This window comes from Montipora capricornis, chromosome 6 (genome assembly GCF_036669925.1).
Source record: "Montipora capricornis isolate CH-2021 chromosome 6, ASM3666992v2, whole genome shotgun sequence".
NCBI classification, from domain to species: domain Eukaryota; kingdom Metazoa; phylum Cnidaria; class Anthozoa; order Scleractinia; family Acroporidae; genus Montipora; species Montipora capricornis.
In genome coordinates, this window is record NC_090888.1 from 36,511,657 (window position 1) to 36,536,656 (window position 25,000).

General features: G+C 40.4%; 1 protein-coding gene across 1 annotated transcript in view; it reads right to left on the minus strand.

Moving 5' to 3' along the window:
- LOC138052041 (forkhead-associated domain-containing protein 1-like) overlaps window positions 1-25,000 on the minus strand; it is a 104,898-nt gene that overhangs the window by 41,496 nt on the left and 38,402 nt on the right. The window contains exons 17-23 of the mRNA XM_068898395.1: window positions 21,822-22,062; window positions 21,232-21,342; window positions 20,138-20,257; window positions 19,282-19,396; window positions 17,573-17,786; window positions 9,343-9,622; window positions 7,129-7,248 (exon numbers count right to left, since the gene is read on the minus strand). Of these exons, the coding sequence (XP_068754496.1) occupies window positions 7,129-7,248; window positions 9,343-9,622; window positions 17,573-17,786; window positions 19,282-19,396; window positions 20,138-20,257; window positions 21,232-21,342; window positions 21,822-22,062 (1,201 nt within the window). The remainder of the gene's footprint in view (window positions 1-7,128; window positions 7,249-9,342; window positions 9,623-17,572; window positions 17,787-19,281; window positions 19,397-20,137; window positions 20,258-21,231; window positions 21,343-21,821; window positions 22,063-25,000) is intronic.

Here is a 25,000-nt window from a genome sequence, read left to right on the forward strand (position 1 = left end):
CCAAAAATCAATTCCACTTTTTCTTTGTATTTCAAAATTATGTTAACTGAACACTAAGTGACCAAAATTTTAAATTTAAGTCTTCGTTTAAAAAAGGCACCTGTTTATTTTCACTGGAATTTTCCCATTTAATGGTCCGCCACTACTAACTTTAAAAATCTTGTGAGAGCTGGATCGAGGATAAGATGACGTCAAAGACTCAAGGCCCGGTTGTTCGAAAGCCGATTAACCTAATCCAGGATTAGCGTAAACTTTTGTTTCATGTTTTCAACTTTTTGTTGAAAGTTTCTTTGCTTATTTTTGTTTTACAAGATTGACTTCTTCTAATGTAAAGTTTTGCCGAATATCAGCGTTGAACAGCATTTGGGACTAGAGAAATAAACTCCTTGGTTAATTTTTAATCTGGGATTCGCGTTAATCGGCTTTTGAACAACCGGGACCAGTAGTTTAAAAATGCAATGCGTGTGCACGCGCCTAAATTAATATGCAGCACGGGAGTTTCGAGATTTCAGACTTTTAAAGTATAATAAGCAGTGTTTACACGCTGCAATTTTCAGCTAGTGTGTCTTTGACATCATCTTATCTTAGATCCAACCCTCTGAGGTCCAATCGGTCAGTCTTGAACGCGAGTATTGGCGGACAGTGAAATCCAAAACTTGCACTCAAAGCAAACAGCCTTTGGATAAAATTCGCAGCTCAGTCAGGTGTCAAGCAAACACGCTTTCAAAATCTGAAGGAAAAAGGGAAGCAGAGATGTATACAGGTTTTCAAATTTGGGGGTCCTCTGGATTACTATGAATTCCAATTGATTGTTTTTGAGCTACTCAAAATTGCCGCTTACCGTTCTCGCTTATTGTTCACGTGGTGATCGGAGTCTCTGTTGCTGTGCACGTGCATTCAGTTCCTTCAAGGACAGTTGTGACTACCAACGCGGAGTCACGTGATTAGTGCGTTTTTGAGGAGGGAGTGGTTTTCTGTGTGTAAGTTCAAAGTGGCCGCTACAGCTCAATGAGTGCTTTCCTTTTCGTCGAAGTTTTGCCCATTTGTACCTTAGTAATCGTTGTGTTGCCTTTCTGTTAGAAAACCGCCGGAAGTGGAGTGTTTACGAGAGCGGATTGTCACAGTGGAATAAAATTGTTCGGTTAAAAGTGGTCCCACGTCCGGTGTTTACTCGCCCGCCATCAAATCGGTCGTGGTTTGGTGGTGACACTTTTCGAGCTACGGTACAACTTCAGTCAAGTCAAGGAGTTAGTTTCACTGAATATCAAGAGCCGTGTTAGAGGCAAATTTGCCGTGATTTGCTTCAGCTTGTGAGTGAAATTTCAGTCAAGTTTGGTATCTTGCGTTCGTGATGTCGGTTCATGATCGATCAGGCGGTTTTGGTGAAACAGGAAATCATTCAGGAATATATAACACTTTGAGGAATGAAAGTGAGGATAAAGCTGAGAGGATTTCGCAGCTAAAGAAAACTGGATACCTTGGAACTTTGAGAAGATTTCGGAGGGAAATAGAAGAATTTATTCGCGACGGCGAACAGAGTCGTATTTCAGGAAAACAACAATCTTATGGCGAGACGTGGATAAAATTCGTCAGTGTTCATGCTAATTTAATGGAGTTATTGGATGAAGATTCAGATAAAGACATTACTGCACACGCGCAAAGTCTAGTGTGGGCAGCACTGCTTCTCGAAAGGAAAAGTTGGCCTTGTCGAAGCTGAATTTGGAATATATCAAGAAAAAGCATCGATAAATTCGATGAGCTGAAGTACGCTCAGGAGTTCTTAGAAGCTGAAATGGAGTTGCAGAGCGCGAGAGCACAAGTGAGCCATGAGGTTGACGAGGAAAAACATTTAAAGCCATTAAAGCTGTTTAGGAATGGTTCTGTTTGTGGTGCGACGACAAGCAAACCCGTTAAAGAGCGTGTTGAGCATTTTGATCCTAATGCTGCGGAAAGGGCTGTAGAAAGTGTGTTGGTGGACAATGTTAATCCTGTTAGTTGCAATGGTGGGAGTTGTACTAACGTGCGAGCCAGCGAGCCATGCGAGTCATGCGAGCCATGGCTGCGAGCCATGAGAGCCATGACTGCGAGTCATGCGAGTCATGCGAGCCATGGCTGCGAGCCATGCGAGTCATGCGAGCCATGGCTGCGAGCCATGCGAGTCATGCGAGCCATGGCTGCGAGCCATGGCTGCGAGCCATGCGAGTCATGCGAGCCATGGCTGCGAGCCATGCGAGTCATGCGAGCCATGGCTGCGAGCCATGCGAGCCATGACTGCGAGTCATGTGAGCCAAGAGTGTGAGTCATGCGAGTCAACATGCAGGGTCACACAGTTATTGAAAGCTAACCGTTTTTAAAATGGGTGCTTAGACTTAATAACTGTTTATCAGCGCTATTTGAAATGGGTGCATTGACTTAAATGCGAAATTTGCATGGCTCGCATGGCTCGCTGGCTTGCAGATTTAGTAGACCCCAACGGTGGAGTTGAACACGGGGAAGAGTTGTGGACCACAGGAACCCCAAGGCGGGGTACTCAGCGCTCCACAAGTAGAGCAATGTAGTCATATGGTAACAAGTTTATCACAGGATACTAGAGAAGGTCAGCCATTAGTTAATGATACTGACAGAGAAGTAAATGTGGTGGATGTCCTTTCAAAAGTTCTAAGTCAGCCTAAAGTGGAATTTTGATGGGGACCCGTGAACTATATTTCCTTCATGCATAATTTTGAAACATGTCTGGAGAGTACTGATAATTCTAGGAACTTGCAGTTGTTAATCCAACATCGCAAGGGTAAGGCTCGTGAAGCCGTGCAAAGGTGTGTGAACTTACCAGTATCAGAGGGATATAAAACAGCAAAAAAACTCAAGGATCTGGCTCCATTGAAAAATGGGAGTGGGCAAGTTCTGTTAGAATTTCAAAACAACTTGAAGTCGCTGACCGTACATTAAAGGGCATGGGATCTAAGTATGTGAGCGAACTAAAAACACCCAAAGAGAACTCAAGAAGAAATTGCCATTCTTTTTGCAAGGGAAGTGGGTGGAACATGCTGGTCAAATTATCGAGAAAGTAAAAAGCCCGAATATGCTGATTTCCTGAAGTTTGTGAAGACAAGGACCAGGCTTTTTAACAATGAGTTCGGCGAAGATCTATTATCTGTTGCTTCAAGGGAAGGGAGGAAAGGAGTCGATAAGACCGTTAAGCCAGAACTGAGAATCATAACCATGGCAACAGGTTTACCCCGTGAACAGGATAATAGGGACCTTTAAATTCTAGGACGAGGACGAGAACGAGTACGAGATTTGACTGCCCGGTTTTAGCGAAAATTCTCAGAAGATTCATAATCCGAACGATTAATCTTACTCTTTGTTAGCAGTGCAGGTTGCTCAGTTATTCTTATTGCTGGTAACTTGACCTTTTTTGCTGATCGAAAAATGCCAAAACCGCCACCATTTTGTTGACTTGCTTTGACACGACGACATTTTTTGCAAAACCTCGTACTAAAATGACGACGGTATCACGTTTTTCCCGCCAAAATGACCCTGGTTAGCGCGCGCTCACTGTTGTTCATTGAGAAAATCTCGTACTAGTAGTCGTTCTCGTCCTAGAATCTAAAGCTCTCTAATAAGGTCGAGTCCAAGGATGCAACCAAGATGGACACCACACTTTGTTGCACCCCTCCACAAAGGAAGAAATTGAGGAGTGAACGAAGGTCAGCTAACACCCCCGTTAATTGGCATAATGCATCGCGAGTTGAGAATCAAGAGCAGGGGAACAATCTAGTAAATAGAACTGAGAACGAGAAGGTATCAGTTAGTGTTGAAACTGGGGCCGACGAGAAGCGAATTTCCTTGGGTGTCATTCCAGTCAAAGTAGAGGCCAAAGGGGGAGAAGAAGTGAGACACTTATGCTCATTTGGACAGTGGGAGCGAGATCAGTTTGTGTAAAGAGCAACTGCGTGAATCCCTTGGGATGGAAGGGTCAAGGTCACGTTTTCAGCTAACATGATCTGAAACCTTGGAGGGTGTGATGGTAGACCTAGTTGTGATGTCTTTGGATGAGAGTGTTTGTGAGGAGCTATTGAATGTTCGGACCGTTGTAGAGATCCCTGTGTCTGATAGTTGTATCCCAAGTAAGAGTGATGTCATGGACTGGCCTCATTTTAATAAATTTCCGTTGGAAAAATGCAACGTGCCTTCTTCTTCTCACCAACTAGTCGTTCCGCCAACGGTCAGCTTCCTCACTATAATCACTTTGGCTGTGGATCAAACCACAGAATTAAACGTCAATGGCGGATTGATCTCTCCGCAAAAACGCTAAGAAATTCTGCCGTAGGTTTCACGAAAAACAGAATTAGCAATTTAAGAAACTCTTTCCAGTTTAAACTTCACGAGTAAACTAAAACTATAACTAGCGCAGGTTAAAAGCACTCACCGTATAATTTGTCGATGAAGAGTGAAGTGATTACGATGCACAACCCGAATGAAAAGCGTTAGACTAATATTTGCAAACTTTGAACTAATGAAAATGTATGGTACTGTATTAAAGCAAGTCCATCACTCCCGGTTCCCCTAAGCTCACTTTTTACCATAAAAAAGTGGGTAAAATGTCAATGTGTGAACACTCCAGTGCACTCCATCATTCTCCAGTATACTTGCGCCATTATTTTCTTCTCTTCCGAACATCACTTAAACTCACGCCATTCCTTTTCACATTTTCCGAACATCACGATTATTCATTTTACTAACAGGATTCAACGCTCTTTCTCCAATCACGATACTCATTCCTGCACATGCACGCAGCTACTCGTAAAAACAGAGAAATTCAACTCGTTTTACAACTGGATTGCCATATGGCAACCCAGTAATTATGGCTTCCATAAAAATTTCGTAAGAAGCCCCTTACGCCTTTGAGAACGAGAAATCAACAACAGTCTATCGCGAAAGAAAAAATGGCCGAAGAAAGAGAAAAAAGGCACAAGTTCTTCACACCGAGTAAGAGAAGGTTTCAGTTGTACAGTTAACAGAAGATGAACTGGAGGCCAGTAAATATTTGCATTGATTTTCAGTTGAAGGTTAATCACAACGGTAGCAACAGAAATTCTGTGCGTTGAAAAAAAGAGTGTTTACTCCGTTTTTGACTTTTTGCTTGTTTTGCCTCCCAAAAACTCAAGTTAGCAATAGTCGTTGTATTTTGAAGACCAATTTGAGTAACTGTTTAATATTTAGCGCAAACAACTTTAGCCCAAGCTTATTTGTTGAGTTGACATAAATAGGTGCGATTACACAGGGAACTTACCGCGGTAAATGACCCTTTTACCTTTTACCGCGGTAAATGACCCTTTCACCAAGGGAAACTGCGTTTAGTGGATGTGACCGACATTTCACAACGTAAATATCCCGCGGTAAATTTCCATGGATACGTCAAAAGAGATAAAACAAAGTGCAGTAAATTGCTTACGTGAAGATACTTAAAGAGAGGGACGTGTTTGCAGTGATGCCGACTGGTTATGGAAAAAAAAGGTTATCTTTCAACTGTTCTGCATTTCAGTAAAACTCAATGACTAGCCTAATACAAGACCAAGTCGAGGAGGGAAATTCGCGGGGCTTGAACTGCAGTGCTCTACAGGATATGAAAGATTTTTTTTAAGCAGTCTTCGGCAAATAATATAATATTCTCATCGGCGGAGCAAGCGCTCGACAGTGTAGTGCTAGTGACTTAAAACGGATCTTAAAAGATACATGCTGAAAACTCGACGAATCCCACACTGTGGATTTGGACTTCTAAACGGTAAGCTTATCAGCAGTAAACTCCATTTTACCCTTGCCTCTCTGTCTGTCTTCATCAGCCGAGTTAAGATGCATAAACTGTTTGCAGATGTGACTCGTATAATTACGTAAGCTTTGAACTCCGGGCTTTTTCATTTAACAAGAGGTTTTTGGTCAGCTTGCGGCCATAAACTTGACATTTTCCGATAATTTATCGGTGCTGCGATAAATTTGATGATTTGGCAAATTTTAATCCGATCCTTTCGCACATCTTCGCTACTACTGTCGGTGCAGATTTTCAAAAGATACGCGACCACGTTTCCCTGTTACTTCACACTGAAGTATCATTTACAAATTTACGCGGCAATTTTGGCTCGCTACATTTAGAACTTTCGTTGGTTCGCATTTGCAACTCGCATGTGTTTATTTCAGGTCACGTTTGTTGACACTTCTTGTTGATTCTATTGCCTGGTTATTTGACACAATGCAAATGACAACATGTCACATTCCAAGGAGCGGAATTCAAGAAGGGGTGGCTTGCAAGCAGGCTTTTTTCCCGCCCCAATCTTCTCGCGGCTACATAAGACCCTGCTCGCAGGCTAGTTAACATGGTATACTAAAACCCAGGTTTGAGGCAATGCAGGATAATTTACCATGGGAAATGGCATTTGCTATGGTTTGTATCCGCACGTAATGTTTGTTTGAATTTGATGCGCTTTGTCCTTCTTTCAGCCGCTATTGAAGAGTTTTTCCCGAGTGCTGGTGAAATACCCGATATTAAAAGCTCCCAGTCCATTTAGTTTGATGATTCTCAACGTAAAAATCTAAATGGGAGCCCCTGTAAAAGTTCAGAAAATGAAGATTTGTAAAACACGAATAAAACTTGATTCATATTATTTTGCTGGCTATATTGACAGTTGACAGTTCATTTGAAGTGGCTTTTTTTAACGCCCACTGAATACTGCAACATTCGACCAAGGCCAATATTAAAAGGCTATGCGATGCAAGGAAAATTCACCACCTGACTCGTGAATTCCACATTAAGTTTCAGTGAAAAACCGATATATCGCACTCATCGCTTGGCAATGCGGTTCTCCGCGTGTAATTTAACGAGGAATTCCCGCGTCAGGTGGTGAATTTTCCTGTAGAGTCTTTTCTTCTTGGAATTGCAAGAATCTTGAAAAAGGTCCTTGTATCTTGAGGTACGTTGCTGGTTTCGACTTGAAAATTCAACAAATAAAAGTGGCTGGGCGTTAACAGATAATCATAAACATACTGCACTTCCTGTCATTACAAGTAATTCACTGAATGTACCATCCAGCTAAAAAGATTAAGCAAATTGTATTGACCTCAGGTGGGTGTTACCTCTTTTTCAATCATCTTTATCTTTTTCTCTTGCTTTTCAATCTCAGACCGAAGCTGTTCTTTGTACTCATCTAGTTTACTTCCTTTTTTGGCAGTATCCTTTTTCTGTTTCTCTAATGCCTACAAATAAAGATATAACGAAACATCAACGATGCTGTTGAAAAAAAAAACTTCCCTCAATTTCAAGGAATTTCACGTCTTCCTTTGCATGGAAACGAATTTTCTAGATAACGAACATATAGTGAACTTATCTACTTCCTTTTGGAACTTTATCAGTAGCTAACAGCACAGGTGTCCCAAGCTCAGTGCCAACATGCAAAAATATAAGGATTTGTATGGGAATCCCGATAAAAGACCTAAAAGAATAATTTTACTAAACAACTCTCAACTAAAAAGCCTAACCTTAAAGCCATTGTGGGTGGCTTCCTTCCTGTGTGTTTATTCCCCCCAGATTCGACGCAAATTGAACTATTATTAGAATAGTTCCTCGGTTGTCAACGGTTATACCAAGGCTGAACACTGAATAGACCATTTTACTTGTGTGCTCAGTTACCGGGCCTTTGAATGAAAGCGAGTCTGGAGTGGACCTTGCTTTGATAGAAACCTCACTGCTTTTCTTGTGTTGACAATGTTGTTCTCATGCTAATTAGTAGAAATTTACGTAAGAAAAGCAGTGAGGTTTCTATCAAAGCAAAGTCAACTCCAGCCTCACTTTCATTCAAAGGCCAGGAAACTAAGCAGACAACTGTAAAATGGTCTATTCTCAGGAGCCCACCAAATGGAGTCAAATATCCTTGGATAAAATGTTCCCACGGTTACAATTCCACCGTAGTATTCAAGGGAAAAGGTTTTCTTCCATTTCAATCCGCTAGCCGCGAGATCGAAGCCCTGCCAGCGACGTCAGGCAGCTGTTGGTGTCCCAAACGAAACAATAAAACGATGGGAAAGATCCTTGTACACTTTGAACACAACACGGCGACCGTTGAGTTTGGCGTCCCTGACGACGTTACCAAACCAAACTCAACGTTCACTGTGTTGTGTTCAAAGTGTACGAGGATCAGGACGGAAGCAACCCACAATGGCAATGAGGCTTTTGCATTTCTCTGTAATTGTTACTGGTGTCTCTAGAGCTTGATTGAAAACGTCCTATACCCTGCCACTCGAACAACATATTCTACGTAGCCGGCTAACTAATCGGGTCAGTATACAACGTGGACCGCGTTTTATACCTGGTCGTCGTTTTATAACCAGTCCGCAGTCAACATTTTATTCTGACTGCTAACTAATTAATATGTATTTCTAGTTCTTGATGCATACCGCATAGACAGCTTTCCATTCAAGTCATTTTTAATAGCTTCAAGATTAAAGTTGTGCTTTAGTAACTCAAGTCAAGTAAAGAGTCACAAAACATGTGTTGGCATGTTTATACACAAGCTTTATTAAAGATGACAGGAGCCAACAACGATTGTTCTTTAGGAGGGGCATTTCACAGCCAAATCTGACAATAGGGTAGGGCATTTGTAATCCATTTTAGCCCGAGGAAGCGGGAATTTGAACGATCCAATCTTCAAAAGTTCAAATGCCCACGGTTTGCCCCACACTGAGCTTGGGGCACCTATGCTAACAGGTGAAAAATAAGGTTAAATCTATTGCATCATAGATTTCTTGGAAAATGCAAATTTCAGGATCGCACGTTTGCTCCATGACTTAATTAATTAAACTCTCAGCTTTAGCATTTTCGAAGAGCGACATGAATGTCTTGGTAAACTACAAAAAGTGGGTTACTGAGTCAGTAGCTGAAACTGAAGGTTCTCCTATCGTCCTGGTGCCCACTTCCTGGCATCTTGTGTCCCTATATTTTTTTGGACCCTAACAGCCATGATGAAACAATGATTATGATTCTGAAAAGCCAGCTTTTAAAATGTTTGCAAGATCAGAAAAAGAACAACGAAAACAAAGTTTCCATTAACAGATACAGAGGGATTTGTAGCACCTGAAACAGAAACAAAAGTTTCAGGACTTCAAACTCATCTGGTGCCCGATCCCGGTATATGGTATGATTCATTCTTCCTCACTTTGAGTACATGAATGAGGTGTGACCATTACCTAAACTAAGTATAGATCAATTTGTCAATTCTAGTTTCTTACATGAAACCTCGCAAATTTAGCTCTTTAGAATAAAATGATGAAATAATAGTCGCTTAATGTTTATACCTTATGTTGTTCAGTGAGTTTGTCTTCCCGGGAATTTATCTCCTTTTGCTGTTCGTCGACCAAAGCAGACAACTGAAGCAGCTGTTTTCTCTGCTCTTCAAGTTCAGCATCCTGTTGTTTGATTTTTTCCTCATACTGCTCAAGTTTTTGTTTTTGTTTCTCACTTAACTCGCCTGCCATATCAGACATACGTGCTGTAGCTCCAGCCAGATCTCGTCTTAAGCCTTGCACCACATCTCCCTGACTTTCAGCTTCCTTCTTTGCCTGTGCTGCTTCCCTTCTGTAGTGAGAAACCACATACCAACATTAAATTCATAAAAATGCAGAAATATGTGGCATTCTTGCGAATACGGTTTCAGCGTCACCTAAGTCGACATGTGGCTTACGTGAAACATGCTTACGTTTTAGTGAGAGCGTTAGTTTCTAAAGGCAGTACCAATTCTTAAAAGTGAAATTTGCTCGGGTAGGGCGCAAGTTACAGCTTTACTCAGGGTCTGCCTGATTTATTCCAAATCGATCAAGATATGTATATTTTTAATTATTGCCGAGGTTCAATAAGAACACACCCTGCCCTCAAAAAAAAATTGACGCTAAGCAAAATTTTCTTAGAGAAATTAAAGACCACACCACTAAACCAGCAACCACGCCCCTTACTCACTAGTAATAGTTGACACTAGAGCTACCCCCTGTTAAGTATAGTTGTAAGAAGAATTCAATGTGTCCAGAGCCCAGGTAGAAGAATGGCCGTATACATACGAAGCAGCTTTAGCATAAGACAATAATTATTCTTGTTGAAGCCGGGAGAGAACAAATCGCTTTATCAATGCTGAAAATGAAAAGGATGCTCCATAGTTTCGTGTCGTTGGAAATGTAAAAGGTTTGATCATGCAGACACGGTGGTGTACAAGTAGAAACAGAAACGAAAGGAAACCCAAGGTCAATGTTTACAGCAATTTTGTCACTGTTTGAAAATGTAACTACTAAAAATGATGAAGTCTGTTAGTCTTGAATCAAGTAATGACTAAGCACTGATGATGCACGATTCTACGTCAGTGCATTATTTAGATGTCCTTGATCTTGATTTTGTAAGCCGTAGGTACAATACACAGGTCACAGGTCACAGATCACTTTTTAACCGATACAGAAAGAATCCTAAACATTCATTGAAGCTAACCTCAGGCCTAAGTAGGCCTTAACAAAGGTTTTTAGGGCTAAATTATGCTAACACTGGTAAATGGTTAGGGTTGTTTCTGCAATGGTAAAACAATGCCCTTTGACTTGTGACCTGTGTTTTGTACCTGCCCCTTTGTAATCGCAGATATATTAAATGAAACAATTTTACCCCTCTCCATTTAAAAACAGCAATTGTTAAAATCTGACCTGCTTGTGAACGAAATGAAACGGTGTTTTATTAATGACAAGTACATGGAATAAAAAAATTGTGATGAAAATCCCTCTGGTAACAAAATTATAATTCGGAAATGCGAGAGTATTTGCAATCCCCAACAATGCTTTCAATGCAGCTACCGATGACATGGTTTTGCATGTTTAGTACTTTCCTATGTAGCTATAATTTATTCGAAAGCTTGCTAACACTTTGAACGAACTAAAACTTACAGTCTCCAAACTCCAGCAAAAATATAATAATAACATGCTGCCTTTTTTTTCAACACACAGTCGACAGAATACTGGGATCAGTACGGCAGCTATTACAACGGCTCTCGGGATTTGCTAAAAAAACAATGGAACAGACAAACAACCAATCAACTATCTCCGGCACCCTTGTGCTTATTTCACAAGTGAGAACCGACGTGAGGTTCCACAAGCACGACGATTCGCACGCCATCTTGAATCTTATTAGATCTACTCCGACGGATCTTGATATCAGCAGGCAAGTCAGAAATTTAAAGAAAACGACAAAACTTTTGAAATTACAAGACATGTTTCGACAGAAACTTCTGTCATCTTCATTTGATTAATGTACAAAGCGTTCAGTTGAATTTATAAGTCGGAAAAAGTGCTAATTTTGCCAGAAACAACGGACAATGTGAGATTTAAAAACGTGACAATGTGAGAATTAAAGGGACGGCTTTAGATTTACGTGATGCAGTTGTTGATCAAGAGAAGGTTGTTCTCTTTGAATATGAAAAGCTTCGTTTACCCTCTCTTAATCAACAAAAGTTTTGTCGTTTTCTTTAAATTTCTGACTTGCCTGCTGATGTCAAGATCCGTCGGAGTAGATCTAATAAGATTCAAGATGGCGTGCGAATCGTCGTGCTTGTGGAACCTCACGTCGGTTCTCACTTGTGAAATAAGCACAAGGGTGCCGGAGATAGTTGATTGGTTGTTTGTCTGGTCCTTTGTTTTTTTAGCCAATCCCGAGAGCCGTGTCGTTTTCTTTAAAAATCTACTCCGACGTTACTACGCTTGCGTATGCCAAATTTCCCTCGGCTTGTTTCACTGTGTGAACATCGCAAGCTCATCCTTGTGCTTACGCTTTTAGCGGCCGGTTCGTTATGTTGCGTCATGAGCGTTTTCAACACATTTTTACTAAGCCTCTTGTGGACTGGTTAGGATCAATTTTACCTTTTTTCTAATTTGTGACGACAGGGAATTTTTGTCTTCGTTCCTGTCATGTCATTCAGAGCTGAGAAATCATCAAGCATGGTTCACGCGAAACATGCATGGCTTAAACTTTAATTACGTTACGGTGTCCTAGTGCATTTGGACCGCCAGCGGATTTGCATTCGCGGCGGCATTTCGTAGATGCAAATTTGTAGATGCAATGAATTTTCCTTTCTGACAGAAGCTTATTAAATAACGCACAAGGAACTCATAGAATTGTCATGTTATCTTTTTAATAAGGAAAAAAGCAAAGTCAGACTTAAGCTTCAGTTAAAGTAGATAGAAGCGTTGCTTTTTCTTCCATTTGATATTTTGAATGGCCGGCGCTTCCACAAAGGAGGTGCCACTTTTTGAAGTAACACCTCTTGGTTGGAAGACGCAATCTCTAGAAGTTGCCTTGACTACAAGGCTTCAGGCCTCATTCCTTTTTTATAACTGAAATTGTCCAGTCATGAATTCTCGTATTAATTACCATTAAGGCAATTCTTGATCAAAAACGATTCTTAAAACATAAGCAAGCGAAAACGTTAAAAGCCGACGTTTCGGCGTCATCATGACACCATTCTCAAGGAAAAGTGAGGCCCGTTTCAAACGTCGAACTTTTCATGTGCCGAATCTAATGCAAATGAGCAAAAACAATAGATTTTTCTCATTTGCATTAGATTCGGCACATGAAAAGTTCGACGCTTGAAACGGGCCTCATGAGTAAGTAATGCGAAGACTTGATTTCTATAGTCTCTACAAATTAGGATAACAAAGGATTACAAGTTCTTCAAGTGCATTCACTTGAAGAACTTGTGATCCTTTGTAATTATGCTAATTCCTAGAGACTATAGGGGTGCTCACCATTTAGCCAAATAATCCGGATGGAATGATCGTTGCAAAAAGGTAAGCGATTTTCCGAATTAATGACCACACAGCATTCCATACCGCATATTTTTATAATACTCGATCTTGTGAGAAAGGGCCTGGAAACGGAAGGATTCCCAGAAATGGTAAGAGCATTTCGCGAATTCCGTTCCGAACGGAAAAAGAGGACTACCTCTGGAGGTTGTCACAATTTCCGAAAAGATTTTCTGGAAAAGTGCCTTTCCATTTGACCTCAAACCGAAATTTCCAGATTTTTTGGTTAAATGGTAAGCACCCTAGAAATCAAATCTTCGCATTACTTATAACTACTTACTTTGCCACTGTACTTATAATTACTCACTTTGGGTTATGTTTATTCCTCTAAAGTTGCCATTTTCCTTGGGAATTTCAACCTTGGGAAGAGGGGTTATGTTGGCACTCTTCCACGAACTCAGCCATGCATGGGTTTGAAGGGACAGGATCCATATTTTAGCAACCACAGGAGTAAAAATTTCAGCATGGTCCTTTCATATCCAAAAAGGGATCTGATCTGGACCAGTGGCTGTCTTCTTTAAACCTAGGAGTGATCTCCATACCTGCATTTCGTTTACGCGTGAAATTTCGGCATCAGATGGAACTGATATGGGCTCTGGTTTATGATAATCATTATCAGTGCACAATTGACCGAAAAAGCAGTTGAGATCCCTAATTTGCGCTTCGCTTAGTGTATAACGAGAAGAAGCTTTATAACTGCAGATGGCATTTGTTATTTTCCACCGCTCTCGACTTTCGATACCATTAGCAGAATTTAAACGAACTCTATTATCCATAATGGCTTTGGAGATTCTCTTCAATTGATCTTTATGAGGACCTATTCCTTTGGCCTTGATCTTCAACAAATATTTAATAAGTGGGCTCATCCAAAAAGGATCGCGTGACGACATTTTTACTATTCTTAAAGGTACAAGTATTCATAAGTTCCAGAATGTTTGTCTCGAGACTTGTCACAGCGTCTATACATTCTAAGAACTCTAAGGAAGGAAGGGTACTGTCAAGCGGAGTTGGATAACTTATTCAGCACTTAAGTTTTTCCTAAGCTTGTGTTCGGAATATCTGTATATGGTTCATCTCCACCAGAACTTAATACAATACAATGTTTCCTTGATCGTTGTCATAAACGAAGATATACGTCCTCTCCTGTTTCTATTATTAATTGCTAAAAAAGACCGATAAAGGTATTTTCAAGAAATTAAGCGAGTGGGAAGGTCATCCTTTACATCACTCCCTTCCTCGGATTAACCTTCCTACCCTTAAGCTGAAAAAAGTCAAGCATACATTTCCGATTTGTAACTAATGTATATTTCGCGCTTTTTTTTTAGTATTTAATAGTTACAATCAATGTAACACTTGATATGTATTTTATCAGTGAAATAAAGACTACTACTACTGCCTTGAGAATGGTGCTGTCATGATGACGCCTGAAACGTCGGCTTTTAACGTTAATATTCGCTTGATTAAGGTAATTCCCTTGAAAATGACGTACTATCCAGATTTTTTGAAGCTTGACACAATTGATATTTATACACAGGACATTAAAAAAATGCAATAAAAAGATGGGGTCACCCCGCTTGTTTTCGCGCTGTATGCCCTTTATTCTAAGTGTTTTTAACCGAATTACGCAGGAACCACTCGAAGCTAGATCAAGCGGAAAAATTGTTGTTATGTAGCAAAGGTACTGAATATTACTGAAAACTTGAACCCACTTGTTTGTCCAGGCTATAATCTTTAAGTACAGTGATTTCAAATTGTTCAGTCTTGCAAAGAAATGTACGCAAATGGGATCGCTACAGTCATCACGTTGCACTCAGTGTCGGTCTCCAAATGCAGTTTCATGTCATTTACATGTAAATACTACAACTTCTACTATCCAACTTTTTTTCTTCTTGAAATATGCTTTCCGTGTACCTATGACAAGTAAATAAAACCATTTAAAATGGGGGGTCACCGTGCTCGTTTCTTCGCAACACGATGATAAATGAATCGCCTAAAAGGGGCAATTCTCCTCATCGCTACTCCGCATTATGACGTCATTATGCGATCCCTTATCGCGCATGCGCAGCAGACCACCAGATACCAGTATATAATACCACTGCTCGCCGGATTTGTCCTCTTCCTTTTTCGTGCAACAAAGCTCAGGTAAGCCGACTACTCTGTGGTCATTTTACGGTGACCACATGTCAATCTATCATGAGAAGTCTCATGTTTTGTTGCCGAATTTTTGAGATGTCCTAATCTCGTTATGCTTTTTCGGACTTTTATTCTGTGCCAGAAACGGACCCCTCTACAACACAAACAAACGCAGATTCAGAGAATGAATTATTAAGAGGAGATGATGAAGAGTCAACGACCGAGCTCACTCAAGTTCAAATCAAGTCTCTCTATCACGAGCTTCAAACTGACAAGCTTTCAGCTTCCGTCGCTGAGATGAGTGAGTTTTTCCGTTCCTTCAAGACCAAGAATACTAGTGCAGAAGTTTCGGAAATCGAAACGGGTTCAGGCACTAAAATTAATGCTCGGCTAAAGGAGACCTACCATTACCGCCGTCTAAGCGTGGAAAGTCCGGGCAAAGTACCTCGGCGCTCGTTGGAGTCAGTTACGACCCAACAATCAGGCTCCTCTGATTCAAATCCCAACGATAGCCTCATTCTGACGAAATGTTGGCCTCAATTTTTGACGAGTCAACTAACCTTGGCCCAAAGGTGAATGTACATTTGTCTACACGTGTTAACGACTCGTTTACAAAAAAGCCCCTTGAGGATAAAATGAAGGCTATTGTGGGACATACAAAACCCCAAAGAATTGCGATATGCTTTGTGTCCCGAGGGTTAATGAAGCATTGTGGAGCGATTTGGAGAAGCCGGCTAAAAGCCGCGACCTTGCAATGTAAGACATGCAGAAATGCATGCATGGCCGTTAATTGAAGCCATTCAAATGACCAAGGTGAGCCGTAAAAACAAAACTCCAGTCGACTCGAAGCTTTTATTGGAATCTTTGAGGAATGCGTTAACCTGTCTTGGTAACGCGTCGTACCAGGCGTCAGTGAGGAGACGTGAGTTTCTTAAACCAGAGCTAAGCAAGAATTTTCGCTCTCTGTGCTCTTCTTCGTTACCACTGACGAAGTATTTGTTTGGCGATGATCTATCTAGGCAAGTGGACGAGATTGCTAAGGCCAATAAGATAACGTCCAAGGTGGTTACCAAGAAGGCCAATTCAAGCAACAGGTCTGACCCGTCGCAAACCAGGACCCCGCAATGACAATAGATCCTCTGGCGATTCTTTTTTACCGGGTCGATCCGACTCGTACGGAGTCATGATCCATTCTTCTCCGTGATCTGTGAGTCTATAGCCACGTTTCCACAAGCAGCTGAAAAAACATGTCGCTGTTGCTTTTGCAGAATATTTTCTCATGATCGCACCCAAATACGCAAGATGCACAGACGTGAACGTGAAAGGGACTTATTTCGGGGAGATCGTGGTCTTCAAACAGAGACATCTCTTAGAATATAAACAGATTCCCTTGAACGAGACAGTTGTTGCAAGGGAAGGTGGCTCCAAAAAGAACTGTAATGTAAAAATTTTCCCTTGGGGACTCTTTATTGATATTCATGTGTTAGACGATGAAGTGTAATGACGCTTTTTGTTTTCACATTTACATTTTCTTTCCGATTAACGATAATTCCTTAATTGCAAGATATAACTGCTACCTTAACATTAACAAGCTTCTATGACGCAGAAATATGAAAAAAATGCATATTTGTGAGTTAAAATGGAGCTCGGGGTAATCACCGTGGCTAAAGCCAAATTTCCAGGTAAATCGCTTTCCGTATTCCAAACCATTCTGACTCAGTATTTGAATTTACTAAATTACGAAACTTTTGCAGCTTACAAGTTGAAAACGAAAATTTAACTATGTGCATACAACATTTTTAAATTCTCATATATTGTCTCAAAAATCCTTCGAATTTCTAGTTTCTCCAGGTCTATTTTGCTTTTTGAACGTCTCGATTGAAAAAGAATAATGTTGTCGTTATTTTGCAGCTTACAATTTGGGTCGGATCGTGCCTGGCCTCGGGTCGTATGTGGGCTGAGTTTCAGTTGATCTCAACCTGACTCCGAGGGTTTTTCTCCGGGTACTCCGGTTTTCTTCCCTCATCAAAATCAACTCGCAGTCAATTACATGACTGGCTGGGTTTGCGGTGCTCCGGCCGAGATCACACATGGATCGTATGGAGGCAGCCGTGGGCGCCTTCACATGCATTCGGTCCGATCCCGTTGAGCCGGTTGATCCTGAAAAGCCCTTGTAGGGAGCGGTCAACTATAAGCGCACATTTACATTTACATTTACATTTACATTTACATTTACATTTACGGATACGCTCCTAAAATTGAGGTTGAAGAGAGGAGTTCGGCCACTTAAGACGCCATTTCCTTATAAATTTCACCCATAAGTCATTACATTTCGCGCGATGCTATTATGGTAATAAGATTTTAACTCATGGATATTAATTATGTCCGGTCATTCTGCGCCATGCGGAGTGTAGTGTTGCTGCAAGGTGGACCACTGCTTCAGATACCAGGCTTGAACGAGATTCGAACCCATGAGCGTGCGATGGCACACCACTACTTTGTTTTGGGAAAAGTGATGTTCTGTGAAAGGAAAGGATTGCGATTTTTCCAATTTTGCATTGCCACTTACCTTAGCAACAAAACAAGTTGTTCTAATTTGTAGATATCTGACTTCAAAGTAGCTTCCACACTTGTCTGAGGTACAGTCTCTGTCTCTGCTGATATTGTCTGTGGTTTGGACACTTTTCTTGGAGACTGAGGTCTGGAAGAGCTTTCAGACTCTTTCATTGAAGTAGTGGGTCGGCACGACTCTTTGTGAGGAGAAATTGGCCGGTTTCTGGCAGCTAAAACAAAACAGAAGCGGTTTTAATCACTTCTGAGGTGAATCGGGGAAGAATAGGGTTTATTTCAATTTAAAAGGTGTCACCAACGATTGAACTTAAATGTTGTGTTGCAATTGAAAAAGATATCAGTATTTACATCCACAAAACTGGGCCCAGTTGTTCAAAGAACGATGGAGCTTATCTGTAATTTGACTGGAAGGAAGCCTTCATAATAGTGCACCACATCTCAAGTATATTTCGTCTACAATATTAATCTCCCCACCCAAAGCAATCATGTGTTTTTCCATTCTTACCTCACACAATTTTGCTTTTTATTGGCCAGGCAAGATGCAAAAAGTTATCAAAACTAGCAATAATTTGGACCCAGGACAGTGATGTGAGAGGCATGGGAATATTCTAGATTTTACGTCACAAACTGCTTGCAGTTAAAAATTTCTTTGAAAACAGTAATGCAAAGCAAAATGTGAATAGACCCATGCCTCGCGCATCACGGACGTCGGTCCAAATTACTGCTAGTTTTGCCAAGTTTGCTTGCGCGGTACAGTAAAAGTGAAATTCTGGGTAACAATGGTGACATTTGTTGGCTTTCGACCGGGAGATTTATACTAGGAACAAAATATATTTAGGTGCACTTTAATTGCAGCTTATTTTCTGATCAAAAACAGTTTCCCCAAAAATTTTGGGCTTCAATTTTGAGACTTTTGGTTTCCTTCAGCATAAAAATATTACATGGTTAACGCTTTTTGGACGGGTGAAGCTTTTTGAATTGTTGCAACATCAACGTATCTCTATAAATAAAAGAAAAAGCGTATTGCTGCAAGCGAGAACTCATTAGCAGAGAAGAAATCAGAAAACATAGACTTTCTCGACACGGCGATAAAACTGGGGACAAGCTCTCATCTCCATCCCCTATATATAAATTCCGGTACATCAGTGCTTCACATGGAGGTTAATAGCTAAGCTGCTTTCAATACATTTTGGAGCCAAATTTGAGATGTCCTCTGGCTTGACAACAATGGGAGTCAAGTGAATGACAAATATCATCCTTGGCACCTAAACTCAAATATTTTTCGTTCCTAATATGAATCTCCTCATCCAAAGCGCAAACATATGTCAGCATTGTTACCCGGAATTTCGCTTTTTCAGTGCGCTGCAAGCGACGACCCTGATGTGAGAGGTATGAGTCTTGTCTCGATTTTACGTCACAAACTGCTTTGCATTCTTGTTTTCAAAGAAATTTTGCATTATAAACCAGTTTGTGACTTAAAATCGAGAATAGACCCATACCTCTCACATCACGGTCGTGAGTCCAAATTACTGCTAGTTTTGATAACTTTGCGCGTCTTGCCTGGCAGATTAAAAGCGAAATTTCTAGGTAAGAATGGTAAAACGGGTTTGCTTTTGACAGGGAAATTAATACTATAGACGAAAAATATTTGAGGTTAGGTGCACTTTAAGGGTGTTACCTTGCACGTTTAACCTTCACTTCACCTACCAGAGGTTTGTTTGTCATAAATGGATTCCTGTTGCAGTTGTTTATTTTGCCTTGTTAGTGTTAACAGCCTCTCTTCCATCGCTACTATGGTGACCGCGTGTTGCTGAGTTTGTTCCTTTTAAAAGCACAAAACAAAGCCAAAATTAAATAAGACTAGCCACACCAAAGGCATTCCTCTTCAGACAAGTTGCATAACGGCTTGCTTGCTGGGAATAAGGTATGTTTAACTTCTTTTGCCTCTAAAATAATCTGCGAAGGATAGAAAGGTCCTCCATTCAAGATGAGTTGTTTCTAAATGTAGCATGCAGAAATTAGACTTATTTTAAACCATTTTTGCAGGATGATTCACCTTTTTTTTTTCAATCCACTTCACTTACTCTTGAGTTAAAGCTCTATAAAAAGTAGTTTTTAGGTTGTTTCAAGTTGAAGTAACATTCAAGTATTTCCGCTCAAAAGAACCTCTGTAATTGACAAGAAAAATTTTCAAGCGACCTTTTAAATAATCACTACATTTTAAAAAAAATTATGCTGCAGATTTCACTTTTTTTTATAAAGTTGTCAATCCCTTGCTATTGCAACCTATTACGTCACACAGTTACGAGCAAAAATTGCTGTTTTATATGAAACACAGCATAGCTGCTTGGTGATACAGTACTGTTTAGCATTCTTGCCAACAGCACAGTTACATTTCTCCATGTGTCTCGATTGTACAATCAGTAGCCGGAGGGGACCTTTCTTCAATCTTAACGTCTGGTTTTATAGAGTGGCACAGGAAGAAAAGGCACAAAAATTAGTCAATTCTTCAAGGACTTTTGGTGTCTCAATGCAGGCTTGTAACGATGTAAGGCAAAGTCACCTTAAAAGAAGCAACTTCTTCTTCCTTGAATTGCTTGAACTCTTCCTTCTCGAGTTCAACACGGGCCAGATGTTCCTTATAAGCAGCAGATTTTTCTTGAAGTTGGGTCTGCAAGTATTTCTGCGCGACAACATAACTGATAAGAGGGGATATGAGTAAAAGACATACTTGGATTGCGGAAAGAAATATTTTAAGGCTGTAGATCAATATAGTTACTCAGGCGTAGCGAAAGAATGATGTCGATTTTGGAGTGCTAAACAGTTTCAGTTCGCACGGTAGTCATTCTGTTTGTTTAGTTTCGGAGAACTGACAATTTTCTTATTCCCTACGCTCTCTCACCTATTACACTTTATTATTGAGTTCTTATAAATAACCTTTAAGTTATTGTCACTGGATTCATAAGCAAATATTTTAGCCTTTTATTGTTTAAAAGTCGTATATAAGCGGAAATTTTATGAACTTGAACTTCGACCTGAAAATGATTGCAGAACGGTCGAAACATCGTCATTTTTATCGCTTCCTTTTACCACTAAAATAGAGGATAAAACTAAATTAAATGTACCTGTCAGGGCAAGCAGAAAAGTCTTGACCTTGCTTTGATTTTTAAAGTACTCACTGAATCTCAAATATTAACTTTCCTTGGCAGTGAATTCAACAGAGCTGACTTCAGCAGCGACAAAAAAGAAACGTCCACGATTTTTCGGACAAACGTTTTGAAAGATGAGATTCGACTGTAGTGCAAGCACTTTAAAAACAATGACAGGAATCTAAAGTTATTTGGTAGCCAGTGAAATTTTAACAAGACTCTGAGGTCTTTTTTTTTACTTTCGCTTGTCCTTAACTTTTCTTTTCAGTCTTTTCATAATTCCCTCGTCGTTTCATGTTTCCTGGACAAATAGCTTTTCCCGCAAACGGAATGAGGCCTCTTGTTTATCCAAACTTATACTACAGCGAAAACGTTTCGTCCCAAAAGAGGTCACATTTTTACGATTTTTGAAGTCATGCGGCTTCTACGACAATCAGATGAAATACTGGCGAGAGAAAGAAATCAACGCATGTTAGAGTAGCGACAAAATAGCCAATTTTAAGGTTACCTCGGCTTCTTTTGTTCTCTGTAATTCGTCCTTGGTTTGTTCGTGGTGATATTTTGCCGTTGATAAGGCCACCTGGTGATTCTCCAACTCCTTCTGGTGGTCGTTCAGTAACTACAAGATAGAACTAGAGTAAAGATTCGCCACATTGTGCATGTTTGTACTCACTCTTTTGACGCTTTATAGTCTTCAGATAAAAAGTCTAACATAGGGTGACACTGAGTTGGCACTACCCTTTTAATGGAAAACGACGGTAAAGATGCATTCACCAGAGAGAGAAACGTGCAAGGAAAAGATCTAGTTTGTTTTATTGCATTCAAATAAGTCACTCCTTTCTCCTTCTTTGTAGGTTCGCTGTTAAAGGAATATTATTCTATCTTGAACAAGGCAAGAAGGTGAAACTTGCTGCAAGTGAAATAGTGACGGTTTGGAATAAGGTTAACAACACTTCTTTTTATCAAAAGCATGACTACTAGAACAGGTCCGCAGTAGCATAAGGACAACTCCTTTAGTAGACCTAGAATAGACTTAAAGTTATTCGGTTGGTGGTCAGGCTGAACTCTACCGCAACATGTAATCATGTCCACGCAAACCTGTTGTAACTGCGTGATACTACCATACTGTGACTCCATAATCTTCCTTTCTGCATCCACAGCAGCCTGTATTCGTTCTTGCTCCTTTTGTTTCAATTCCTGTATCAATACGTGTTGCTTCTTCTCTTCTACAGATCTCACTTCAGCCACAGCTCTGGAAATAAGTTTCTCCTCTTCTCTCTTCATATCCTCGCGTAGTTTAAACAAAACGTCTTGGTGAGTCTCTTCCATTTCAGCAATCCTACAAAAGATAAAAAGAGTTGCCACGACGCTTGCAATCTATGCACTAAATGTAAAAGTGCTTCTGGAGCAACCTTGTCTCATTTCGTCACAACACTGCTTTTTAACTTGGTTTAAATACAGGTTTGGGGAGTTCACTGCTTGATTCATGACGTTTCCGCACCGTGCGCGGTGCCTCTGAGTTTTGTCTTATAGGGGTTGTGCAGAGTGATGTTTCCTGATATTTTTCCGGGTAGCTCCTCTAGAACAATATAATAAGCTTTATTAAGGGCCTGATTACATGGTGAATGTCAGCCAGGGCTGAAAGTTCAGCTAGGCCTCTGAAAGAAATCCTCTTAAAGTGAAAGTGATTGCATGTAATCAGGCCCTTAGTATACCAATATGGATCTTCCAACCTAATTTACAAATCATGATCAGAAAATTGGCACGAGAAAAAGTTGCAATTGCTCGATTCGGAACATACCATGATAATACTCTTTGTTTGTCCACCCAAATGTTGAATCAGCATTGTTTCCAGTTTCTTCTGGGACTTACAATAGTCCCAAGAGAAAACAAGAACAATGCGTATTCAAAATTTGGGTGGACAAACAAAGAATATTATCATGGTATGTTCCGAATCGAGCAATTGATTTAATGTTTAAAAATGGCTATGCATGAAGAATTGTGGATCTCTGATGCCAATGAGTTCCGGACTTAGGTTCCTCAATACTAGGTAAATGATTGTTGTGACACCAATTTAATTAAGGATTTGTTTTGGAAAGGGGGGCGGGGGTGGGGGTTAAACGAAATTAATTTCAAGCAAAAAATCCCAAAAAAATCCTTAATTAAATGAAGCCAATTTAATTAAGAATTTTTGTTTTGGATTTTTTGCTTTAAATTATAATTGAAAAATAAAGCCCTTTTAATTTGGGATACATAACTATGATCAAAAAATCACTCACTAGCTTAAAATTTCAGCGTGTTACATAACTGTTAAATCGCAACTTTTTAGATATGCAAAACACGAGTTTAAAAATCTAAAAGTCCGAAGCTCCCATGCTGCATATTAATTAAGCCGCTTACACACACATTGCATTCTTAAACCAGTGAGTCTATGGCGTCATTTTCTCTTCGACCCAGCTCTCTCAAGATTTTAAAGTTAATGGCGGACCAATAAATAATAAAATTCCAGTTAAAATAAACAGGTGTCTTTTTAAAATTAAAACTTAAAACTTGGGTCAATTAGTGTTTAGTGAACATAGTTTTGAAATCCAATGAAAAAGAAGAATTATTTTTTGGTCGTAGTAGCACTTTCAGCCAAAAATAGCCAATGTAATTGAAGATTTCTGGAAAATTACCTTCTACTGTTTTTGTGGAGTGTGCTCTTCCAGTACATCACAAAAAAGGTTACAAAAGATTCAGAGAGTAAGTTACACATGGGATCCCCAGTTATTAATATGTCCTTTGCAAAACATAGTTGTGAGTGTAAGCTGCAATTAGTTTGTTTCAAAGACAAGATACTGGTCTATCCGGTGGCCGTTACGCAACGCAAATTACAAGTGATTTAAATTTCGACGTTGGAGGAAGCCAAAGGTGTTTAAAGTCACATTAAGATCAGGGGATTTATTTGAGGCCGGAGGCTGGACATTTCGTCCGGTGGTTTCCCATTCCATGTCCGGCACTTTGATGCCAATATTTGAGGGATTTTTTTTATTTTTAATTATTACAAGTGTGACTGATTTTACTGATTCTGAGTGTTCTATTTCTAAAATTTCCTTGGGGGGGGGGGTTGCTACCCTAAGGTAGCTCGCGCATTTGGCGCTTGCAAGGTGCCTTGCGGCGCTAAAAATGTCACGTCCGCTGCTTTCAGACATATGTCCGCTTCTTCACAAAGCTGTCGAGAGCCCTGTCACATGTCCCAGTAAGATCTCGAAAAGCCTGACCTTAAAGGACTTTCGTGCATAGGCACAATGTCATTGTCACTGTCAGGCAGGGCAATTGATCCCAACGGTCTTTTTTCAAACGCACCGACAAAAAGGTGAAGGGGTAGGAATTTTTTTTCTTCAAATGACTTAAATAATTAGAGTGTAATGTGAAGTGCTAGTTTTGTACCCCATATGAACCATGTGAGCGTTAGCCCTACCAATGGACAGAGACAAACTCTGTCCAGGGTGGGAATTGAACCCACGACCTGCGGGTTAGATCACCACTGCTCTACCGACTGAGCTACAAGGTCAGACGCAGGCCGTAGCAACTGAAGAATGGTTCCGACAAAATTTCCGACCAGTAGGAATCTACTCATCCAGAGGCCATATTCATAAATGGTGGCTAAGTTATTATTCTTTTGTCTTTATGCTAATCTTTCTCAATAGCTTCGTCAGCGGGAACAAAATTTAAAAGAATTATCTCTCCAAAGTGAGGCTAGTGAGAATTAAACTGCTAACAGCTTGCTTTTGTTCGGGCTTTAAAACGAGACTCTGGTTTCTAGATTCAGTAATCTAACGTGAGCTGAATTGCTCCATTAACATCACATTCATGCACGTTAGCAATAGTAAGCATTATGACAAAAAGTGTCCTTTGTTGTGACAAGCTCGTCTTGCGCTGATTGACACCATTAGAGCTAACCAATTAGAAATCAGCAGCCGCTGGTGGACGCAGCTACCGAAAAAAGGCCGGTTTTTGGACCGGCCCAGACCTATCCCCTCTTCCAATATGGCGCCTGATACATTTGTCCGTGTTTCGTGGCGACAACATCATCTCCCGTCGTTTTGTAAAGTTACAAGCAGAAAAATCTTCAGAGGAAGGAGAGAAGTGATCCTCGCACTTATCTGGACAATTAAACTGGATTATCTCTTAAAGACACCTGAAGAATTCAGGTGGCTCCACCGGGATTCGAAGCCATGACCTCTGCGATGTTGATGCAATGCTTCACGAACTGTGCAGGTCAATTTGAATGAAAT